The sequence below is a fragment of the Haemaphysalis longicornis genome, unplaced genomic scaffold (assembly GCF_048455015.1).
Source record: "Haemaphysalis longicornis isolate Haplotype H1 unplaced genomic scaffold, Haemaphysalis longicornis Haplotype H1 scaffold_9, whole genome shotgun sequence".
In the NCBI taxonomy this organism is placed as follows: Eukaryota; Metazoa; Arthropoda; class Arachnida; order Ixodida; family Ixodidae; genus Haemaphysalis; species Haemaphysalis longicornis.
The window spans coordinates 117,434,898-117,457,998 of record NW_027526460.1 but is presented as its reverse complement, the minus strand read 5'-3'; the positions used below and the strand labels follow the sequence as shown (position 1 = coordinate 117,457,998).

At 45.2% G+C, this 23,101-nt stretch overlaps 1 protein-coding gene across 1 annotated transcript; it reads left to right on the top strand.

Annotated features, from left to right (window-relative positions):
* Positions 1–1,934: 1,934 nt before the first annotated feature.
* LOC144153381 (sodium/iodide cotransporter-like) lies at positions 1,935–22,605 on the top strand. Its single transcript, XM_077685035.1, has 8 exons — positions 1,935–2,416; positions 5,604–5,669; positions 10,970–11,021; positions 12,028–12,095; positions 13,341–13,498; positions 15,001–15,141; positions 22,007–22,136; positions 22,591–22,605. The coding sequence occupies exons 1-8, from the start codon at positions 2,084–2,086 to the stop codon at positions 22,603–22,605; spliced, it is 963 nt and encodes a 320-aa protein (XP_077541161.1). The 5' UTR covers positions 1,935–2,083.
* Positions 22,606–23,101: the final 496 nt, after the last annotated feature.

The following is a 23,101-nucleotide window of genomic DNA, read 5'->3' as shown; positions in this document are numbered from 1 at the left end:
CTGTACAGATATTTTGACCTCACTGAGTGAAAACTACCAAAGCGGCCACTTTCATTTTAATAGCGTGTACTTAAGGGAAACCAAGGCAATTTGGAAAGTCCCTCTGTCATAGTAACAGTGGGAGATAAAAGATAGACTCAATGACAAGCATCAACTACGACGATAACGGGAAGACACAGGCGCACTGCTGGTATCAGTGCGGTGTTTTATATAAAGGATTTTCTCAAGGATTGGAGGCGGTATATGGGGCAATGCCTTGTATGGGAGGGGGAAAGGCAACCCCCGCTACGTGCGGATCAAAATACATGGTTCGAACCTGCTAACTGGCGACATGTCTACGCCTGATTGGCCGCTGGTGTGAGGCAAAAGTCCGGACACAGAATTCCGGTTAGAAAACCAAGAACATTTACTCTATCAGAACACACAGGAAACACACAATAAACCGACGCATAACGTACTGAAGACAAAGTAAAACGTTACTTGGCGACAGTAAGAGGAAAGGGGGAGTCAGACGTACCATAGGCGGGAATGGGGGATTCTGTGAAGTGCTAAGAAAGGTTCTCTAGCAACGCATGCACACCACACGGGGCTCTTAAATAGGCAGGAATACAAGTCCGTGTAGTTCAAGTAAGGGAGGTTGATGACTATTGGAGTGAGACAGTCCGCGGAAAAGTGGTGAAGTGGAGAATGGTTTATGTGCGTTCCGGTTGACTGTCTCACGCCAGGCTGTCGGTTGTCTGCGGCGTGGCACCATTGATTACCGACGCAGATCCGGGGAACTTCTACCGCGCAGTATTCCCTCCCTGGAGATATCTTCAGGGGCCGGAGCTCACAGCTTTGGTCGCATGGGGTACCCACGACAGCGCTCACAACCGGATGCTGCGTCACGAACGCCTGTCCTGCCAACGTAGTTCTTAGGCTTTCCCCTCCCGGTGAAACCCCACGGTCTCACACCCGCATAGTGTTTTCAGCCTCCCCTTTCTTCCAGGAACTTGGAGTGGGGGGACTTTTGTTCGTCGCAGCATGATTGCCGCCCTCAGAAACACATAGCCCATGGACCCGTGTGCCGGAATGTTGGCGAGAGCAGCACTTACTCCGCTGGCAAGACCTTGCTCCCTGCAAAACAAACGGCAAGCGGGGAAACAACAGCCAGAGGGCGGCTCCGAGTTTTCCGACAAAGTCTGAAGCGTCTCACTAAAGGGGCGGCTGTGAAATGTGCTCGCCTATGGAAGTAGTCCTCTGAAAACGGCACAAATAACAGAAATATTGCCGTGTGGTGATTGAAGACGTAGGTCTTCGCTGCATCTAAAACCACTAGAACTTTGCCCCTAATCAGCCGTTGCGATTTCCAGGTTGCACGCCTAACACATACGCCATGATGACGAAAACGTCGTTGCCTTAAGGGATGGCGTAATAGTGACAGACGTACGATTACACACCGCGATTGGCATAATACTAAACGCGTTTATAGTAGTTTGCTGCCCGAAGCTTGTTCCAGGATTTTTACTTCATACGCATACGCAATGCACTCACTCAAACAAGTGGGCGCGAACATAAAAATGTGCAGCTGCACAGCGACGTCGCAAAATGAGAACGGAACCAGAGCGTATGCACTCCGACCTGTTTTCAGGGAGTGTAGGCGTAGAATTTTACGGGTGGTGTTCTGCCGGATGTTTTGTCAACGTATAAAATATACGACTTTCTGTAGGTGCTGGGTCAAGGTTTCAAATTTAACGCGTTCTGGTAATAAAGTGACTGCTGATAATTCATCATTGAGGAGAAAAGCAGATTTCAGTTTTTTTTTGCATTTTTGTATACGAGTTAAAAGGAAGCAAATCAGCAGCATCTGCAACTCCCGTGGTGTGCCAAAGAGCACTTTCCTGTATGCGAACACCGCAAATTATCAAAAGAGTGCGCGCCGGGTGAATGTTGAGTTCAGTCGAGAACCATAGCATCCAAGTAACGTACGTCAGCCTATACCGGTAGAATCCTCCGAAAGAAGACAAGTTTTTTTACCTCTTTTAACAGCTTTTGCAATCCGCGGAGCAGGTATTCAATTTAAAGGCGGTTATTTGACCACAAGATGGCTTCCGTTATCGAGTATGTTGTGTTTGGCGTCCTAATGGCCATCAACTTCGGACTGGGACTCTACTTCTCTCTACGGCGGATGGCCCGGTCGGCCCATACTCCGGTAGAAGTGTTCCTCGGTAGCAGAGCATTGCGCGTGATTCCCTTGGCAGCTTCGGTGGTGGCGACACTGGTGTCATCGACGGGGGTGGTGGGATTTACGGGACACCTCTATGCACATGGATTCCATCTGATATGGCACGGGCCCACCTGTATCGCCATGGCACTCGTCGCCGGTCGCCTATTTTTGCCCGTGATGTACGGAATGCGTGTCACGTCCATTTTCGAGGTGAGTCTCTGAGTGTGCTGTGCATATGACCGTGTGAGTGAAATGCATAAGGTAGCTATTACTACATGCTCGTTTGCGGGAGCAGCACTATTCATTGCTTTTTTTCAGAAACAGAAAGAGTAAAAAGTTGTATCTTGATGCCCGAAATCCTACTCAACAATCAGGCGGAAGTCTCTCAGAACACATAGCTCTGGTATGAAGTATTTAAACCGACGCATCAATATAATGGAGGGCCACAAAACACCAGAAAAAGAAGTCTTCGAACTGTTGCTTGAGGGTGCTGCGCATTGGCCATCTATAATTTGTTTCTTTTTCGCCTAATTAGTGCGTAGGTACGGACGTTGTAAGCTTGATATATTTGTGCAATATCACCACTGGGAGCCGTACAGTCAACTTCAAAACATTATTTGTACATGTCACGGAGCTCATGGTGTCATGAAGTTCCGTTTTTACATTACCATGTCGCAACTGGGGCCTGGGTTCTGTAGTGAAATTTAGAGGAAATAGTTTAACTTTTGACGGTACTTTTTCGAGTATTCGCACCAAAGCTACACATTGGTGTGTCGTAGTGGAAGGCTGCTCAGCTTTCTGTGGACCTTCAACATGTGCAGATGGGGCAATACAAGCTGGTTTTCATTTTTTCCTTGTATTGCAAAAAGCCGCTCTCCTTAACAGGATGAAAGCCGCGTCGTCCGGATCTGCACCACAACTCCTTAGCCATTGAGCCACCACGATGGGTTGTTTTGTATCCACACTTGAAATAGTGTACACCATTTATTATATTTCTTCATTGGGAGACCTACATGAGTTGTTTGTCAGAAGGTCTGTCGTTGGTCAAGCTTGTGGAAGTCGTCAAGTAGAGAAGGACGCCAATTAGATGGAGCAACGTTGTTCTGCCGGAGAAATCTGTCCTCCATCTTCAGTTAAACCTTATTGCTACGGAATGGCATTGCACTACTGAAAACATAAGACCCTTTATATCCGCGGGATGAACTACGAACTACCTTTATTCTTATTCTTTCGCCAGAGGCTACACAAACTTTTAGGCATCCGCCAAGTTGGTTAAAACTACTCACTCCGGAGTGGCGGGAGAGTTTGCTCTCGATGTACGGAATGGTAGCTTCCTGGTTAGCTTCTGAAGTTAAAACGCTGCGCAAGCATAACGGTACACAAGGATACTGCGGCGGTGCCCCAGCGCGTACGATCGCCAGCTGCAGTTGACGGACAATCTCCAGCCCCCACAGGGCTGGTACCCCTGCCATCTAGCACCAAATTTGCCCATTTTCATTAAACGTTGATTTCTCTGTCTCTCCGAGGGCGTTGGCTTTGGGTCTGAGCTACCACAGTTGAGTGCTGGCCACGCGCCGCCAGTGCGGCGCCTGCCACAAGCAACAATTGAACGGCGGATCCAACTTTGGGTTCACGGCGCCGAAGCGTTCTGACGTGTCCCGCCCCGCATCTCCTTCGGCAACTGCGCAAATACATGGCCTAACTATATATGCAGTGTAATGCATACATCAGTAGACAAACGCATTTTGTTGTCAGCTAAAGGTTGTCTAAGGAATGCGTATACATATCAGTTGTGGTGTTAGTGCTGCATTTCAGGCTATTTTATCGTTTGCTACGTATCTAATTTTAAGAAGTGTTTAAAAGTTCGGCTTTCTTTTCAGTACTTCAAGATGGCATGTTTAAAACGTCACTCTAGAGGCGTTAAAGAAATAAATGGTCTGTTCAACCTCATGTAAAAAAGACGGCCTGTAACAAACAGGCTTATCCTTTTGAATGCGCACAGTTGAAACAATTTTCTTGTGGGGCCATTGCTGCGTGCATAAGAAATGCTTGAACAGTGCCTTCAATCAGATTTTGTATACCCACCTAAGCGGCTCAGCGGATAAGGCGTGGTGCTGTGGAGCACGACTACGCATGTTTGATTCCCGGCCGCGGCTGCCGCTTTTCTGATGGCGGCGAAAAGCAAAAACACCAGTGTGTTACTGATTTCGGCGCACGGTAGAGAATTCCAGGTGGTCAAAATTATTCCGAAGCTCTGCCATACAGCGCCTCATCGCCGGTGTAGTGTCGGCGCGTTAAACCTCACAATCAATCAATCAATCAATCAATCAATCAATCAATCAATCAATCAATCAATCAATCAATCAATCAATCAATCAATCAATCAATCAATCAATCAATTGATCGATCAACCAATCAATCAATCAATCAATCAACCAATCAATCAATACTTTTGGTATCGGCTTTGCTTCTTATGCCGCACATGGTCCTCACTTGCACTCTAATACTCGTTGTGCCGTTGTAGCAACGTTGAGATGAAGAGGATCATGCCTTGGAGCTCCTCTACGATCTGAATACTCCAGAGAGTCGAAAAATGTTATGACAGGCATGCGAACGAATACGTTTTGCAGGTTTTCTTGTAAACTATACTGGATGTGGTTAAAATTGCAATATTGCTGTACTCTGCACAGCTAGGTTCTGGAGAAAATGCGATGCTTTTCCATTATACGGAAATTTAATATTGATGTAATATTAAAACCCTAAGCTTTCTTTTACCTGCTACCTGTTCCCTGCGAGATTACGTCAAAGGCCTATCGCGTAAGTCTCATCTGTCTTTTAGTACATTGCTGCGTTGGTAAAGTCAGCAAACCAATAATCGAAATAAACGCGTGCACATGTAAAAATTTCGAAAATATTCGGTTATTTTTTCAGAGGTATAAAAGGAGTGTAACGAACAGTAATTAAAAGAACACACCCAAACATGTTGTATAGACGACCATTCCTAAAAAAATGCGGATAGTAGATTGCTTTCGCCACATGCTGCTTCACAGCGAGATTATGTAATAGTTTCAAAACTGTAACCGGTTATCGATAAAATGTAGTATCTTGGTGGAGTGTCTGCGCATTTGACCCAGGTTTTAAATTAGAACATTTACAGAACCGCATTGAATATTTCTTAATACGAAAACATTGTACACCTAAAAGATAAGAATCTTTTGATGTTGACAATTGTATAGCAACTTGTGCAAAAGGTTTTCTGCATTTCCGTTCCTTTTTTTACAAAAGATATGTGTTGTTGGTTGCCTTGCTCTGAATCAAAGAAACATGGTCGTTATATGTTTTTTTGCATGACCTTTTGGCAATACGCTATTTACTGATGCATCGTATACCTTTACAGTACCTTCGGAAGCGGTTCAACTCTGCCATTTCATTAACAGCGTGCGTAACCTACATATTTCTCACGGTAAGGCCCTGGGCACCTTGATGGATGAAGAAATGTTCCAGAACAGTTAGCGTGAAGGTCTAAGAAAAATAGCAGACAAGTGAAATCGTTATTACGCATAAACCGACCGGCAAACACTATGCGCATTTTTGTTGTTTCTTTTCCTAGTGTTGTGCAGTACAACACGTAATCGTAGAATCGACCATTGATATTCCAACGCACGTTAGAACAAACGGCTAAAACGTGTCGTGTAGCAAAGGTGGCAAATGTACACTGTATTTTCAGTTATTTTATATTGTGTGAGCGCCACGGAAACATCCTAAAAATAATACTTTTACACCTTGCACACCACCGGGTTTCGAAGGAGACATGGAATCGCAAAAAAGATGTCGCTTTTTAATCATGCACTAATAGGTCATCCTGCAGTCTCGGCTAACAGAGAAGCTGTAAGGCTTTCGAAGATGTGCAATGTGGAGCCAGTGATTACCTACTCTAGTTTAAAGGATCTTGTTTTGCGTTTATTAAAACAAACTTGTACTGTCACGGTAACGTGCTCCAACCAGCATTCATGATTTTGCTCCACAACCTTCATTGCTCCAGCGTAACTGTACAGAATCCAACGTGCCGGGGGGGGGGGGGGTTACGTCGTCAACCACAGTTTTCGGGCAGTGGCAATCGAGGGAAGCCCTGAAGGTACGGGCGAAACGCATTGCCGCTGTGCGCCTTCAGAGAGTCGGAGCGCGTTCAGCAACTGCGCACGCCCCGCCTAGTTAATTAGCACTAAATGGTGCAACACCAGTTGAACAGAAGTAGTGCTAGGAAGCTTATCTGGCCCAATCTGCCTCCCACAACATGGCAGAAGAACGAAATGCCAATTCTTGAAGTATCAGGAATACGCTAAGAAAGATAACTTCAAACGGTAAGCATGTTGTGAAATATAAGGAAAACTTGCGTGGACCACTTTAACATCCACAACTATGTTCGGGCACGCATTCTTTGTTTTTCTAACCAAAAAAAAATCATTGGAATTTCCGCAAGTGTTATGCCTGAATTTTAAAAACTTCGACTTTGCCTAAAAACATTAAACAATAGAGGGCACTTTTTTACGTTACCACTGTAGTAGTTTCTTTGCCAACATACAGTGCATGTAATATTTCTTCTATCCGCCATTGAAAATAAATGCCGCCGATAGGGACTGTTGGAGCCGCGAAAACTGTTTATATAAACCCGTCAATGGAACACCAACAAGAACATAGGTGTGAAAAAAATCACTTCGGTGCCCCTTTAAACGAGCCATGAAGACAAAATACAAGTTTGGTTTATTAGAAAGACTGCTTAGACCCGATAACAATGATACCAATATCATCGCAATCTTGGAACATATAACAGAGATATTACAGAAAACGTTGAATCAGTCGCGACCCCCCAGCCAATTTCCCGCAATTTTTTATGACGTCATGGAACTTTGTTTGTGCGATTAGCGGCCGCCTAGCTGACCTGTCGCGAGGACACATGAGTGGACGTCTGTAATGGGGCCTTTTGTTCCATTTGACCACATCACTTGAATGCTAACGTGCAGTTAACGCATTGAAAATTATGTTTTATTGTCGGCCCGTATGACGTCATTCTTTCTCATAACACGTCACTGTGGTGCAAAATTTGAAAGTTTTTAAATACTTCTTGCTTTTTTTTCGTTAAAAACATATTTTGTGGCATAAATAGAGCTGACTAGAATACTGAATCCCAGTTCTTTCAAATTAAACGATGTACTTTCTCTTCATGGCTCCTTTAAGCCTACTTACGTGCTTGGCAGGCGTGAGAGAGTCTAGCGATTATCAAGGACTTCTTCATGATACATCTATTTTGCGTGTCCTTCTACTCTTTCGTTATTTCTCCTTTTGACGCAAATTACACCCACATCAGACTAGTAGCAGTTCTCGAGGAGCTTCCGCAAAGTCAGAGCTATTCGTCGTGTGCACTTGGTCTACCCCCGTGCCATCGCGTCCACTTGTCAGACAGTCTAAACCATGGTAATAATCAACATTTAGCTATTGGCCAATTTTGATGGCAACCTGATGGCAAGCACCGTGATAAAAGAGCTCATAAGGTGGGATGAGCTCCCCGAGAAATACGTTTTGAGATACACTTATTACGTAAGATTCCGGTGTCTGTAATAACACAATTTGAGTAACCAGGGCTGAATTCTCAAATGACCGACGGGCGTCAACATGAAGCGACGCTGTGTTGCCATACAAGTGCAGGTATTCCTTGTTTCGGAGATATTGCGAATGGACGAGGAACTGTACAAAAAACATATCTTTTTCCCTGCATGATATGCCCCTGTGCCCGAAACTAAGCGCAAATGGACACTCACTGTGATTGTCGCCTTGCGCGTCAATGTCACTTCGCGCATCGCTTTAGGCTCAGGAGTACGCCGTGCAAGGGCACACGCTATGTGTTTTGTTCCGTTCCTCGGCCACCCGCAAGATCTCCAAACCAAGGAATACATGCACTTGTATGCCAACACCACTTTATTTTGTGAAGACGCCCGTCGTTCGAGAATTCAACCTCTGCACGCAATACAGTGACGTCCTCTCGGTGTATGTACTGAAGAAAGATAATTATTGAGAACTGCGCGCCCTCATAATCAGCAACCGGGTCACCACCGGCATTTGAAAGGGGGATATCTGAATGATAAGATTTTTATGGTGCGCCAGATCTTGTTCTGGTGTTGGTTAACACTGTTGGAAAATCACGAGGAAAATGTTATGGCTGTTGGTTGCATCTAAGCAGAGACTGATACTTTTTTTTTACTTCAAACCGAATACCCTCTACGACTATCAGCTTGTCTCTACAGAACTTCTTCTTTTAATTAAGTCACCTCAACTTAAGAATGCACCAAGGTGTATGCACCAACTGTACCATTTACCCAAGGCACATTGGAGAATAGTGCGAAGCAACGGGGCATAAAGATGGCAAGCGGAAATAGCGCTTGTTCGGTTTGTTCTCTTTTATCTTTGCGTCCCGTTGGTTCGCGCAGTTCCCCACTGAATAAACCAAGCCACTGTAGAATTGAAAGAACCTAATATCACGAGTACAAATTTATTGTTCACAAGCGCAAATTTTTTCTTTAAAAAAAGCTCAAGTTACCTTGGACTGCCCAAATTAAATATTCGTCAAGAAACGCTTTCTGCAAAAATAGATAAGTACTGGTTACTAGGAGGATTGTTTGGCGTGTTATTCAAGCTTTCTTCTTTTAAATACCGCGCGTTTTACTCTGTGAGAATGTCGGTATTACCGCTATAATGACGTGAGTCGAAAGATCACCAAAGTGCATTGTATGTAAACAAAAGCGAGAACTATTTATTAGAAATAGGTCATGGACCTCTGCCTTAATTGCGCAACCTTGTGTTGGCTTCCTGTATAGTTTAAACGACAACCGTTCAATTAGAAACCTTTCGCAGCCAAGTCGATAAACATTAACAAACCTGGACTGCAAACTGCGTGCTCGTGTTAGGTGGACCATAAACAACAAAATTTGCATTACTGAAGAGCGTGCATTTAGTCGGCATACGAACTGTTGATTGTTTGGATAAAGAAGGGACGGATATTTAGAACTTTGATTTTTCCCACTCTGTTATGTTGATGCTTCTACTTACCACTTGTATTCATAAGTAACAACGCCGGCACTGGCGTTTTTGTAGTTATACTTTGTCTCTATTCTGTCTGAGGATTCTTTTAAGTGCAGAGCACTTTAGGGGCTTGCCTTGTCATCGTAGCTCGCTTGCTGGCGCCAAGTAGAGCCAACGGCGTTACGTCGTAGCGGCTGTCGACGCGTCACCGCAAAAAAAGACTTCAACAGCAAAGCAATTTACATAGTCATAAGCGTTCTAAACTCTCGAACCCCTGGCGCTTGTCATACATCTCCCCGTTGTTTAGCGCAAAAAAAAACTGCAGGTAGAATTCAGGCAAAATATACGTAATTAACCGGCAGCGCCCGCGTTCACTTAGTTAGAAGGGCTCGTGGCGTTGGTTTTTTTTATAGTAAGCGGAAAAAGTGGCGTGCGACGCCGCCACGTGCGGGAGAAAAAACGAGCACAAAAAGAACAGAACTCCCGCTGGCACAGTTTCAGGCAAGGGGGCGCTCGAGCACTGGGAAGGCGGGAAGTTTGAAATGCGTTGGACAAGCCGTCTTTGAAATTGTCAGGAAAGGAATGAGAGATGGCTGGGGAGACCGTGAGGGGTGGTGAGAGGTGAGTGGACAACGGCGCCACAGCCCATTACGGCGAATCACTCTTCTGCACTTCCGATGGCTTTCACACTGACTGGAACGGCTTTCATTTTTGTATGGATATTTAGGTGGATATGCTGATTTGCGGATATGTGTGGGCAATTTCTGCAGTTTAGTAGTTTGAATGACTCCTGGCCCTACAGCATGTGTTTTCTAACATGTTTTCGCTTTAGCATGACGTATAAATGCAGTAATGGAATGATTGACTGATTTTTTTTTCGTAAGAAAGGCAATCGTTGTCGAAACCCGGTTTGTTCCTTGAAGTGTGTAATCACTTGGCGCTCCCTTTTTCATGAATGGGTCGACGAGCGATTGAAAATTGCCTGCCCTCCTGGCGGGATGTAGGAATCTCAGATGGGAATAGAGAGGGTATATCCCACTATACATTGCGAACTGTAACTTGCATATGATGTTTTCTCTGTTGTTCAATCTCCTTGCTTCTTCGGGCAGTCGACAAACGTCTGCGAATAATATAACTGATGTATTTTCCGCAAGCTAAATTATCACAGCCAGTTATTCCTTTTTATACAATACCTCAAGCACGAACTTCCCAAACCTTGTCTGTATTTTTTGTGTCTTACGCCACGCCTTCTGTATGAAACTTCAATGCGTCACTCCAGAAAATCACGTAACCAGAGAACGTAGTCTAGGGACTTCCACGTATGCATACAAACAATTTCCGCGTAAGAGATGATGTCGTAGAGGATACGCACTAATGCTGTATGTGATCCTCGTCTCATAAGATCGAGAAAAAGTACAGCCTCAAATTTTATTTAGAGAGTTTGCGGAAACAGAAATTGCCTTTCCTGTAACTTTTTTTTTTTCTGTTTAGGAAATTGTTTGCGAGAAACAGGTTGAAATGTCATCTGTAGGTAGAAGCGTGGAGGCGAACTAAAAAACCTTTTCTACTAAACAGAACGTAGTCGCAATTTTGGTACGGCACCGACAAGCAAACAGCCAACAATATTTTTGGCACTCATGTATCACTTACATGCGCTGAAAACAACTAATGGCAAGTATTTGTTTCCAGCAAACCCTTGGAGCATTATCGATTTTCGCAGCAAGCCTGACAATTTTTACAGGTATGTGTACAGCTAAAACTCTTAAAAAATGCGTCGGATTTCTGCTATTGTATCCCTGGCAAAAAATTGTGCAAAATAGAAAAAACATGTCAACTAAGTTCAGAATAAGACTCATGGAAAAGAGCAAATTCGTTTAGCATTCATACCACATCTAGGCTCTACTCGTAGCGTTAAATGTCTGCATTTGAAAGTCATGAGTATCACCTGCATCAAGGAGCTGCTGGGCGTGTAGTTGCAACGGCGAGATTTTTGCGTTTGCCGCAGCTGCTTCAAAAGCTCGTTTCGAGGACATGTAAGAATTGTATATTTTGAAGTGACTGCTGCCACAAATACACGAAGAGAGCGCTTGCGAGGTTTTATTGGTGTTCTTGTCGTCTAGCAAGAGTAGAAGATAATTAACCGTCGCGAACGCTTTATCAATGAATGTGTATAGCTGGAAACGATAGTGGAAACGGTGTGGTATATAAACATGCTTTGGGGCCCCAGTAAGGCACGATACTGGCCTTCAACAACAGTTGAGACACTGTGTTTGCATACAGTAACCTAGCCCGTCCCCGTCATGCATGCGTATACCGTATCTTACCGCTATAGGAAATTAGGTAAATGTATCAAAAATATTTTGGAGTTGCAGTTTTGGTGAGGTCAGCGTCAGGTCAACCGGGGTGGTATCGCCTCTGCGATAAGACATATTTTAAACATTATGACTTGGGGAAGTAGTTAAAGAAATATAAGTCTTAGGAAACTCTCTCAGAACCCACTTTCACCAGTTTTAGTGACGTTTGAAGTGCACAATTAACAATTCCAGTGGAACATAGGGAATAATACAAATAGAACAAATCATGTCACAGCCGAGTTGTTGTTTCAGTAGAAGTCTACGCTAGGGCGAATGATTTGAGAGTAACTTTGGTGTTTAAGTGTGTGCGCGCTTCTTGTTTAAATATAGGGCGAAATGGCGTGTTTTTCTGCTGTTATGGACAGCCGCATTTTCTTTCCGCTCTTGTTGTAGCATTTGACCTTCCCCTTTTATGGTGCAATATACTGATAGGATTTTGCGGAACGTTTTACGCTGCCCTGGTGAGTACTCAATACTTTCACTAAATTATAAGCCAGAGAAGAGCTCGACGTCCCAGTACTTACAGGAAGTAGGTACGGTATTAGCGAAAGTAGTGTAGTATTTACTAACTAACGTAAACTCGAATGTTTTAGGACTATACTATCACTGCACTATTACTTAATGCTGTCTAGTGCGTTATCTAATCATGTGATTTAAAATATGAACACGGCTTATGTCTATACTATTTCGAGTGTAACTCGCCGCTCGTACTGCCAATAGTATCCTTTGTGATGAATTGCGGTATTATGCGAGAATTGTTTTACAGCAGAGCTGCTAGCCTCTGGTTGGTTGGAAAATCTTGTCGCAACAAGTCCCAGGCAGGACCCAGGAGTTTTCGTCCAAGACACCCTGCGCATGTGTCAGGCTAATAAAGCATGCAGCATCGAGCTCAGTATTTGTGTTAAAAAAAAACAATCGCCATAACCGCGTGATGGATGATAAGGCGCCGGCACTCGTGTGTTCTGGTAATTATTAGGTTTGCAGGTGATCTCGAAGGGGCGGGGGTGGGAGTTGACGTCATTTGAGGGCTAGTGCATGCGTCAGGCTAGTCAGGACCAAGCAATTCTCGCCCAAGACGCCGAGCGCATAAGTCAGTACCCAAAATGTCCCGCCAGAGAAGCAGAGTTCAAGCGGCAAACCCTCCGAGATAACAACGAGCATTTCATAACCTCCCCATCAGCATGTGTAGTGGTTTACAACAGCATCACTGCCCCATCAGCATGTGTAGTGGTTTACAACAGCATCACTGGACATCCACTTTCGCTGGGCTGGATGGCGTCGAAGTATTCAACTGTTTTTTTTACACTGGAAACTGCATTAGTGATTTGTTTCTTCCTACTTGCTCCTTGTTACCCTTGCTGTTGATCTCGTTCAGGGGAAGCGAACGCCCTCAAGCCGCTGTACTGCGGCTTTTCTCCCCTTCATCTCAGCGATGGCGTGCTAGATATCTGAAATAAAGTTGAAGCTGCACGTGAAGCCCTCTTACAAAACAGCCTACACCAGCATCAAGTGCAGGCAACGCATTTTGTAAGCTACCTACGCCAGTATTTAAAGAAAAGGCGTTTCTCCTTAGGATACACCTCCATAAAATTGAAAGAAAACCGATTTTTCACTTTTAGGATGTCATAAAGTGATACGCCAGACACTCTTTCAAAATGAAATTCGCATGTTCATCTTGTTTACTTTCCCCCCCCCAAAAAAACAAGGGAGGGCTCAGAGGCGTCGTGTGGACTGACTGCATGCAGCTTATCTTTATTTTACTGGCTCCAGCAAGTATCATAACGAAAGTCATCCTTGACTCGAACAGTGCCAACAGCACTATGCAACCCATCACGGACTTTGAAACAAGTCTATACATCGCCAAGTAAGTTACTTTTAAATGTGAACGCTTAAAGTGCCCCGTTCTGCAAAAAATTGACGTTGTTCTAGTTTTCCCGGTGCTGAAAACTTTCCCTCTAAAAAGAGCAAATAAAAACAAAGTTTACTTGGTATAGTACTTTACTCCCCGAGACTCCCAGAGTATGAGGCGAACGCGTCACCACCCCACTAAATTAATTTTAAACACGAAATGCCGCCGCTGTGTCGCGTAGATTGAATTATCCGGGGTGGAACCTACTCGCGTTTGAATTAACGGGCTTTATTGTACATACACTTCTATTGGAGCTCGGCCAGACCAAATCGTACAGTTCAAATTATCCATAAATTAGAATTGTAGCGAAGACGACAGGACATTCCCAACATCGCCGTTACCCCGCACCACCACCGAATTGTAAAGGGGATTATTAGTGCTCATGAGAGCTAAAAACTGAGGAAGCGATTAGGGGTGATGCCGAGCCAGCCGAACCACTTCATTAAAAGATGCTCCTGATGATGATAAATGGCGGGATCCCTAAAGCATGGCAGTGATGATGATCCGCATGGTGCATGGCGATGGCGTTATTGGGGAATGTCCTGTCGTTTTCACTACAGAATAATTTAATTTTGAATTAGACAGCCTATACTGCATGTCGTGCAGCGTCACACGTAAACATGACGGCACGTGAGTAGAATGAGGCGTCTACCCCCCCCCCCCCGACCTCTGACTCTGAGGAAGCTGTAGCGCATATGTTATTGGCCTATTTGTTGAAACAGGTCGCGCCAAAAGATAAAGAAAAGAAACCAAAGAAAGAAACTGCATCTTGTCAAGAGGCAACAAATGACCACTTCGCAAAAAATTGGACGAAAAAGACGCAATACTGATAGAAGTGTAAAAATCTTTTTTTTTAACATTGCTAGGCATTTTCCTTCAAAGCACTTAAGGAGACTATAGCGCCCCAGAAGATTCAGGAGGTGTGTTTTTAAATTAACGCGTACACCTTCTTCTGTTTCTTGGGGGGTTAGTTCAATGACGTTGAACTGATAGCCAGGGGCCGTGCTTTAGATCCGAGTTCCGATTGCCCCTTCCATAGACAAAACTTCAAGTACGGCGTATTTATGCCCTGTTGACTAAACGATTTGTGTAATGATGTAAACATTTTTATTAAAACTTTTAATTCAGAGATTTTTGAAAAATAGGCGCCCCATGCTTGCTTAATTTCGCTTCGTTAAGTTCATTCATGGAGATCGGGTTTTCTTTTACACATTAACTTTATCTTTAGGTGCACGTCCATCGCAATCACAAATATATTTTTAAATTTCGATGACAAACCAAACACATGGCCTTTGGGAGCTCAAGAAACATCGAAAACTTGTGTCAACATGTGGCGTTCTGAGGACTGTCTGTTTCTTGCTCTCAGGTGTTATTGAACTTTAGTCAACTAAGCCAAAGAAATGTATCGCCCTTACTTCTATGATTAATAAAAAAAGGTTTCTGTTTTTTACTTCAAGCACCAATTTTGACCTTACGCACGACGAGAACATCTGGTCGGCTTTAATAGGATCGGCGACGTTTTCCATGTACAGAGTCGCTTTGGACCAAGTAGTGACTCAGAGGTTCCTGGCATCACGAACGCTTGGCGAGGCACAGAGGTATGTTTTTTTAAAGAATTTACACAAATCACCTACATCTGCATGAAGATAAATCGAGTTGTCGAGATCCGAGAGATTACATTGTGCTCGGCTTTTCAGTTCTTTCGCCTTTTTACTGGGTCTCGTCCGCAACGTAGAAATTATTGACCCAACTTTTTAAAATTTTCGCGAGATAAGTTCGTGGCCTCAGGCCAGTCTGGGTTGAAGTTTTTTTACATGAAACTGCACCTAAAGTGTTCCTAAAATTAAAATCAGCACTGGTAGCAAGAAGGACATCTATGATAAATGACATCCTCCGCCACCTCTAAGTTGAAAAATTTCAATGTTATGTCAAAGCATCCAGCAGATATCCTGAAAGTGTTGTAGAGATTTTAGCACCCCACAAAGAGTCACTTCTACGGTTAGGTTAGCGGCAAATCTCTATAATACGGTCATTGTAATTATTAAAGTAATGCGTCTTGGTCGGCTTAAAATAAGGTACGGTCATTTTTCTTTTGAGCCAATTGAGGGTATTTATTAATGATGCACAAACATAAGAACAATTATCTGCGCTTTCCTCCGATATTCAATTATTTCTGTACTGCGATAAGGATAACACCAAATCTAATACTCGTCACCGACCATAAAGCTTTGCTTGGCACACTTCCGTGAAAACGCGGATATCCCGACGTCACGCTAAGAAATCGCAACGACAAAAAGAACGCCGATAAAAGAAGACATTTTCACGCCCGTGAAAACTACTGAAACAGCGGAGGTGACATTGGCACGCTCGCGGCCACCTCACGCCTAGGCGGTGGACGCTCACAACGCCACTCCTAGCCGTATGTACGGGCTCGAAACTGATCCATGGAGATTTAGTAATTACACTTAATAAAGTGAAATAAAAAACGGGTATTGTGGCACACCTGTTAGGAGTTCAAATAAAAGCAGATCAATATTTACTAAATTGAACACACTATATAGCAAATACTCTCGATGACAAAAAGAAAAATAGTACCAGCGGTCATGTCGCCCATACACTAACGTGGCCGCCACACATTTTAAATTCGGGTATGACAGATAAAACCACATTTAGATAACTATATTTTAGATGCGACTCCATTTCATTTACTCGCCTTGTCCCTCCATAAGTACCCGTCTACAGTCGGCGTCCTCACCACGAAAATAATTGCGTTGGAGTGCTGAGATACGTAGACACTGACATAGCAGGTGAGGAACTCGTCAACGCTCTTCGAGCGAAATGTGCCCGGGTTCCAACAGCTCGCAGGTTACGTCGCTCGTCAGAAACTGTGAGAGTTGTGTTCGAAGAAACATCGCTTCCCGAAGATGTAAAGATCGGATCGATGCGCCACAAGGTGCACGAATACAAGCCGCGGGCTATACAGTGTCGTCAGTGCCGTACATTTGGCCACACGGCGGATCTTTGTCGCCGAGGAGAACGTTGCGAACGTTGTGGCGGTGAACACAACTCCAGACATTGCCATGAAGAACCTCGGTGCGTTAATTGCAAGAGGTCCCACGGGGCCAAGGATCCTCACTGTTCAGCACGCAGACGTGAAACCGACATGGCCAGATTTCGGGCTACGCATACCAACGCTAGCCGAGAAGAAGCTAAGGAGGCTACTCAGAAAACGTATGCATCTGCATGCGTGAAAGTGGGAACCATGCAACATTGGAACAGTCGCAGACATCTAAGCAGACTGAGCACCTTCGTAGCACAAGCCACAACGCTGCTAAAGATGTAAAATACATTAATATGGGCAAGCAAACACCAAAACAAAGCAACTTCAAACCGACCAATGACACCTCGCACAGTCAGAACGCATCCGAGTCTAACCTATGCTCAAGAACTTTCTACGAGGCACGCATCGCCTTCGAGGCCAATACCGACATCCTGCAGGAGTACCCCGTTATCAAGGCGCTCTGCGCAATCATTTTCGACTTACTACCCCAGATCGTAGAGTCTGCACGAGCGTCCACGCTAACCCATGGCTCAAGCAGACATGGATTCTCCTCTTAGGATTATCCAGTGGAACAGTCGTGGACTAACGCAGAAACTTCCTGAGATCAGCTTGTGGCTTCGTAAAATTTCTGCCTCAGTGCTTCTTACGCAGGAAACGAACCTTCAGCAGCAGCGCACTTTGTCAGGATTCAACTCGTTTTCAAGCCCATCACTGCACAATTCGTCAAAAGGGTCAGCCGTTGTTTTCGTTAAAAAACAACTGCCCGCTTCCAAACTGGACACGCCTCATCTGGCTTCCCCCGACCGCGAAGTTGTTGCTGTCACCGTGGTCTTTGGAAAACGGCGCCTCACTGTGGTGTCAGTCTATATACGGCCACAGGGGAGGCTTCTATTGGACTCTGATGCAGCCGCCAATATGGACTGGATTGAAGCTCTCCGTGCAGCCGCCAATATGGACTGGATTGAAGCTCTCCGTGATGTTCTACCTTGCCCGTTGCTGATAGGAGGTGACTTTAATGCGAGGCATACAAAGTGGGGTTATGCAGATTCTTCGCTACGTGGAAATAATCTTGTCGAAGTAACTGACCGGGCAAACCTCATTTTGCTGAATGATGGAACGCCGACGAGGTGTGTTCCGCAGCGAAACCAGAAAACCGCACCTGATCTCACCTGGGCTTCCGTGGATACCACTGCTTCATTGACTATGGGACCAAACCTTATGGAAAGTGATCATCATCCCATTATAATTTCTCTAGAGAATTACACTAACACGTACAAAGTTGTTCGAAGAGTAACTAATTGGGACAAATTTCGTGAATTCTTCACATCGCCGCAAGGAACAGTGACAGATAGGGTCCTAGAGGCGAAAGCCAAAGCTACGAAGGCTATCAAACTACGTCCTAAAGATCCCGTTCCCTACCTACGATATCTCAACCTGCGAGCTGCTTGTCTTCGAGCTCAACAATGATTGAAATCAAATCCTACAGACCCGGCTAGGGGAGCAGAGCACAACTGGCTTCGCGCGAAATTTCAGCGTTATTCAAAAGGCCTGAAACGGGAGCAATGGCATGAGTTCTGTACTACGCTGAAGCGTGCCATCCCTACCACAAAAGTGTGGAATGTTATTAATACAAGGGCTAGTGCCAAGCCCTCTCGCACTGCTTTGCAATCCCTCATAATTAGCATGAACGTATGGGCTCAAGAACGTGGGGAAATTTTAGTTGACAGCTTTTTTTCAAAAACGAGGCACGCAGAACCCTACCCGCCAACGCCGCCCGATGATCAAGGTCCCCTCGACAACCTATTTACCCTGGCGGAGTTAGATGACGCCCTGCGCCTTTGCAACGCCAAAAGTGCGCCAGGCCCAGACGGGATACCCTACAGCGCCATTAAGAACCTTCCCCATAACGGCAAGGAAGCTCTGCTGGACTACTACAGTGACATATGGGCTACAGGGGACGTCCCACTGACATGGAAGGAAGCAAGGGCTAAACCAATTCCCAAGCCCGGCAAATTACTAAATGGTCCTGCGGCCCATATGGGTTACAGGAGACGTCCCACTGACATGGAAAGAAGCATGGGTTAAACCAATTCCCAAGCCCGGCAAATTACTAAATGGTCCTGCGGCCCTTCGCCCTATATCGCTGACATCCACTTTAGCAAAAACTTTCGAGCACATGGTTGCCTGCCGCCTGAATTGGCAACTAGAGAAGGATTATGTATTCCCTCCTGTCAAAACAGGTTTTCGGACACACCTACCAACTTCCGACAGCCTGTTGATGATCACCCATGACCTTGAAGCTGCAAAGCAACCAGGTGGTCTCGGCATTTTGCTCCTTATGGACGTTAAAAAAGCGTTCGAAAATGCCCCACCAGCCACAATAATACGTCTCTTGAGGGAAAGGGGGCTTGGTGGTAGGCTAAATAGGTTTCTGGAGGGCTTTCTGCTGGAACTTTCCTATAAGGTATGGGTGGGAGAAGAGTTCTCTAGCCCTTGAGTGCTCGAGCGAGGTGTCCCCCAGGGCGCCATCTTAAGCCCTATACTGTTCAACATCTTGATGGCTGATCTTCCCAAGGTGCTTCGCAAGGTTCCGTGGCTACGAATTACCATTTATGCCGATGACGTGACGCTCTGGACGACAAAAGGTGATATCGCAACACACCAACGAACCATCCAGCAAGGCATTGACGTCACAGTGGAATTTCTTCGAAATCGTGGTCTTGAACTTTCATCAGAAAAAAACAACTTACATTGTATGTACACGTATGCGGAGACCCCCGTGCATCATACTCCACCTTCATGGTCAAGGTGTGCACAGAGTTTTTACAGCCCGCATTCTGGGCCTCATAGTTGACGCCAACCTACGCAACCAAAGTAAAGTTAGCGCACTAAGAGATATTTGCCTACGACTTCTCGACATACTCAAACGGTGCGCAGGTTATGAGTGGGGTTGTTCTACCAAGACGCTCCTTCGCCTACACCAAGGTCTCCTTAAATCTAGGATACTATACGTCCTAACGCACCTCTACCCTACCAAGACCCAAGCTAATAAGCTCGAGCTTTTCAACAGGCGGGGCATAAAAATAGCCCTTGGCCTTCCAGCCCAGACTCCTAGCTTGCACCTCTGCACGGAGGCTGGCATGAACACTCTTGCCGACCTCACCTCCGACAGGCATCTAGCACAGCAGCATCGCCTAGCTATGACACCAGCCGGTCGTTGCATCATTAAGCAACATCTCAAACTGCAACCGCAAGGGCCCAGAAGGCAGTTTCCGCAAGTACCGTGGACAGCAGATGTGCCCGCATGTGCTCCAATCCCTGGACACCACACCGGCATCCATGGCTCGAGGGCCGAACAACGGAAACTGACCCGAGCATCCTTGGCACTTAAACGGCTAGACGAGGAGTATACCACCGCTCTCAGAATTTTCACCGACGGCTCAGTTGACCCAGTCACTGGGCGTGCGGGTGCTGCCTTCGTGTGTCCAGAATGCTATGAAAAGCGTAAGCTACACCTTTTCGACAACACGACACCTGAGATGGCCGAGCTAATAGCCATTCAGAAAGCTGTTCAGTGGCTAGAAACGCAAGAAGGTTTCAAAGAATCGGTGATTCTTACAGACGCGATCAATGTCCTACGCCGTCTAAAACGACCGGATGAAACCTCCGAGGTCATCTTAAATAGCCGGCAACGCGTCAGCACGCTGCGGACCCGCGGACGTCTTGTGACCTTTTTCTGGATAGCGTCTCACGCGGGAATCTCAGGCAATGGCAAGGCTCACGCACTTGCGCAACAAGCCGCAAGGGACACATCAACTGGGAAAAGCGGCATCACCCAGGCTTACCCCGTCTCTTCCGAGCATGGACATTCTCCTGAGCTTCCTTCGGCCATAGTGCCATCACCTGCATCTGAGGATGAATAGACGGATGAGAACTGTGAAAACACAGCGGAGGAACCTTCACCTACTTCGAGCTCGGAATTTTTGCACCCGCCGCAAAGTGGAAAGGAAGTTGCAACTACGAGCGTCTCTAGGAGTGAAGCGTCCAGTCATACCTCAGCATTGGCCCATGAAATGGCACACGATCGTTCACAGGATTAGAACTGGATCGGCGAGAACCCCACACTTTCGAGCCACAAGATTCGGCAGCCTAGATGAACCCGAGTGTTCGCGGTGCTCAGCCAATAATGACATTGAACACATCCTGTGGGACTGTCCTCGTTTTGCCGATTGTCGAGAACAAGCCTTCAAAACCGTAGGATTGGCAATCCCACCGAGCCTTAATTATTGGCTTTATCCAGGCAGTTCCAATCAGAGCGAAGAACGGCGCCTGCTCGTCGCTCTACGAAACTTCGTCGAGGATTCTGGTATTCACCATTTCCTTTAATTCCACACCCAATCGGATGTACCATTTGATGTATCCTACTTTTTCCCCAACTCCCATTACCTAATCCCTCTCCCCTAGACACCAAAAGTCGCTAAAGTGTAACATGGCGTCTTTGTATCCCTTGTACATAAAATAAATGCGTGTTACCACCACCACCCCTCCATACGGCGTTGTTGTCCGTCCACACCCCCCCCCCCCATTCTCCTCCCCGCGCGAGCTGCGCTCTACCGCCGCTCACCCCCTCTCCTCTCCGATAGCGAACACTCTCTCGCGAGGGGCATTGGATCGGATTCGATTGGATTGGCTTGGCTTGGCTTTGATTGGATTGGATTGGAATAAAGTGGATTGTGTTGGATTGTGTTGCGTCATAGCCGCTCCACGTTGCGTCATAGCCGCTGCAGGGGGTTCACAGCACGTTTCACGCGATGGGAGAATCAACCTAACGGAAACAACAACGAAACCCCCTATGCGTCCCATCTACACAGGTATTCCCACGAGGGGAGGTGGGAGAACTTTTGGTATAGGTCATAACAACATCTATTTAGGCTTTCTATAGCTTCAAATTCTTATTATGTTCTTTATAATAAGCATGACGCTGAGATAACGCCATTTTTTATATTTTCCTTCAACACCGATTTTGTTTTTGTAACTAAGCTCTAAAAATATTATGGAGGCTTTAGTCTAAACACCCGTAAAATGACATGGTATGTATTGAATACAAACCATAAAATGCTTTATGTTTGTTACTGCTCAAAAGATCAGTCAAAACAGAAGAGTTCCCTCAAAAACATTTGCTAAAAGCGAGCAAAGAGACATAAAAAACATCCCATATTGGACACTCACGTGAAATAAACTTCTTTCTTTATTTTAAACTGCGTTATCTCCATTATGTGGCATAAAAAAGAGCTTTGAGAAATCTGCCGATGTGAGCAATAAACTGGAATTTGCAGTTGGAATATGGAAGATTGAAGCAGAAATAACATAATGAATATCTGAATTCTGCCTTTTAATTTCAGAACGGTGTTATCAGGTTCCCTGCTTCTTGTCGCCGTCTACTGCGTCGAACTTGGGATGATACTCGCTTTGGTATTTTGGTATCGTGGATGTGACCCGCTACTGTCCGGAGCCATCAAAAGACATGACCAGGCTAGTTGTCGTTTCGTTACATTTTTGAAATTGCAGAAATAAAGCCTGTTGCATAGGGTCTATGTTTACTGTTATTTTATTTTGGGATTATGTCGAATTTTATTGGTCATTTCTGGATTTTCGTAGTGCCTGTGATGATTGTGTCCCTGTTTTGGTCAGTAATATGAATTCGTAGAAATTGGGACGGTTTCATTTTAAAAGTGCAAGGTGGGCAAGGCTATATCGTGCGACGGAGATGCTTTTCAACCGAACCTGTCTTGAGAGCAACGCAAAAAACTCGACTTTTTTTCCTTTTGAAGGAAGCTGCATTACAACTATAGGGAAAGCAATGGGCATATTTTCATTTAATAAAACATTTCCCTCTGTGTAACTCTGTTTCAAAAACATCCTGTTGGGCAACCTAGAATTTAGATAAATGTAAGTTGCCCCTGAAAACTAGATCCGACTTTCGCAGCTTCCAGCCAACTGAGCAGCTTCAATGAAACAATGCTCTCTTTACCTCCTAGCATGCTCGGTTGCGCGCTGAATTTGGAACTTAAGTGTCCGGCTTATTCCACTACAAAAGACTCTGTGTTGCTTCGATTGGTGTAGTCGCAATGAAAATCTACACTGTCGTATGGGTAAACAATTTTTTTTACTAGATCTAAGCTCCGACGTTTGGTTCTCGATCACAGTAGTGGCGTTTCGGACCTTCTATTGTTTTGCAACGCTTATTTACTACAACCTCCCTAGTTTATTCCCTTGTCTCTGCCCAAATGCAGAAGTCACAGCTGAACCTTTTGATATTCACACCCGGTGTTGCTTTCTGTCAGCCTCGCTGTTATTTACATGCTTAACGCCATATAGATTTATATCCATTCTTTAACGCACCACATTAACCCTAGAAAACTCTAGAAAACTCTATTATTCTGTATTTTTTAACCTGATGCTACACATCCCTCACTGCAAATCTCGCCATTGCCAGT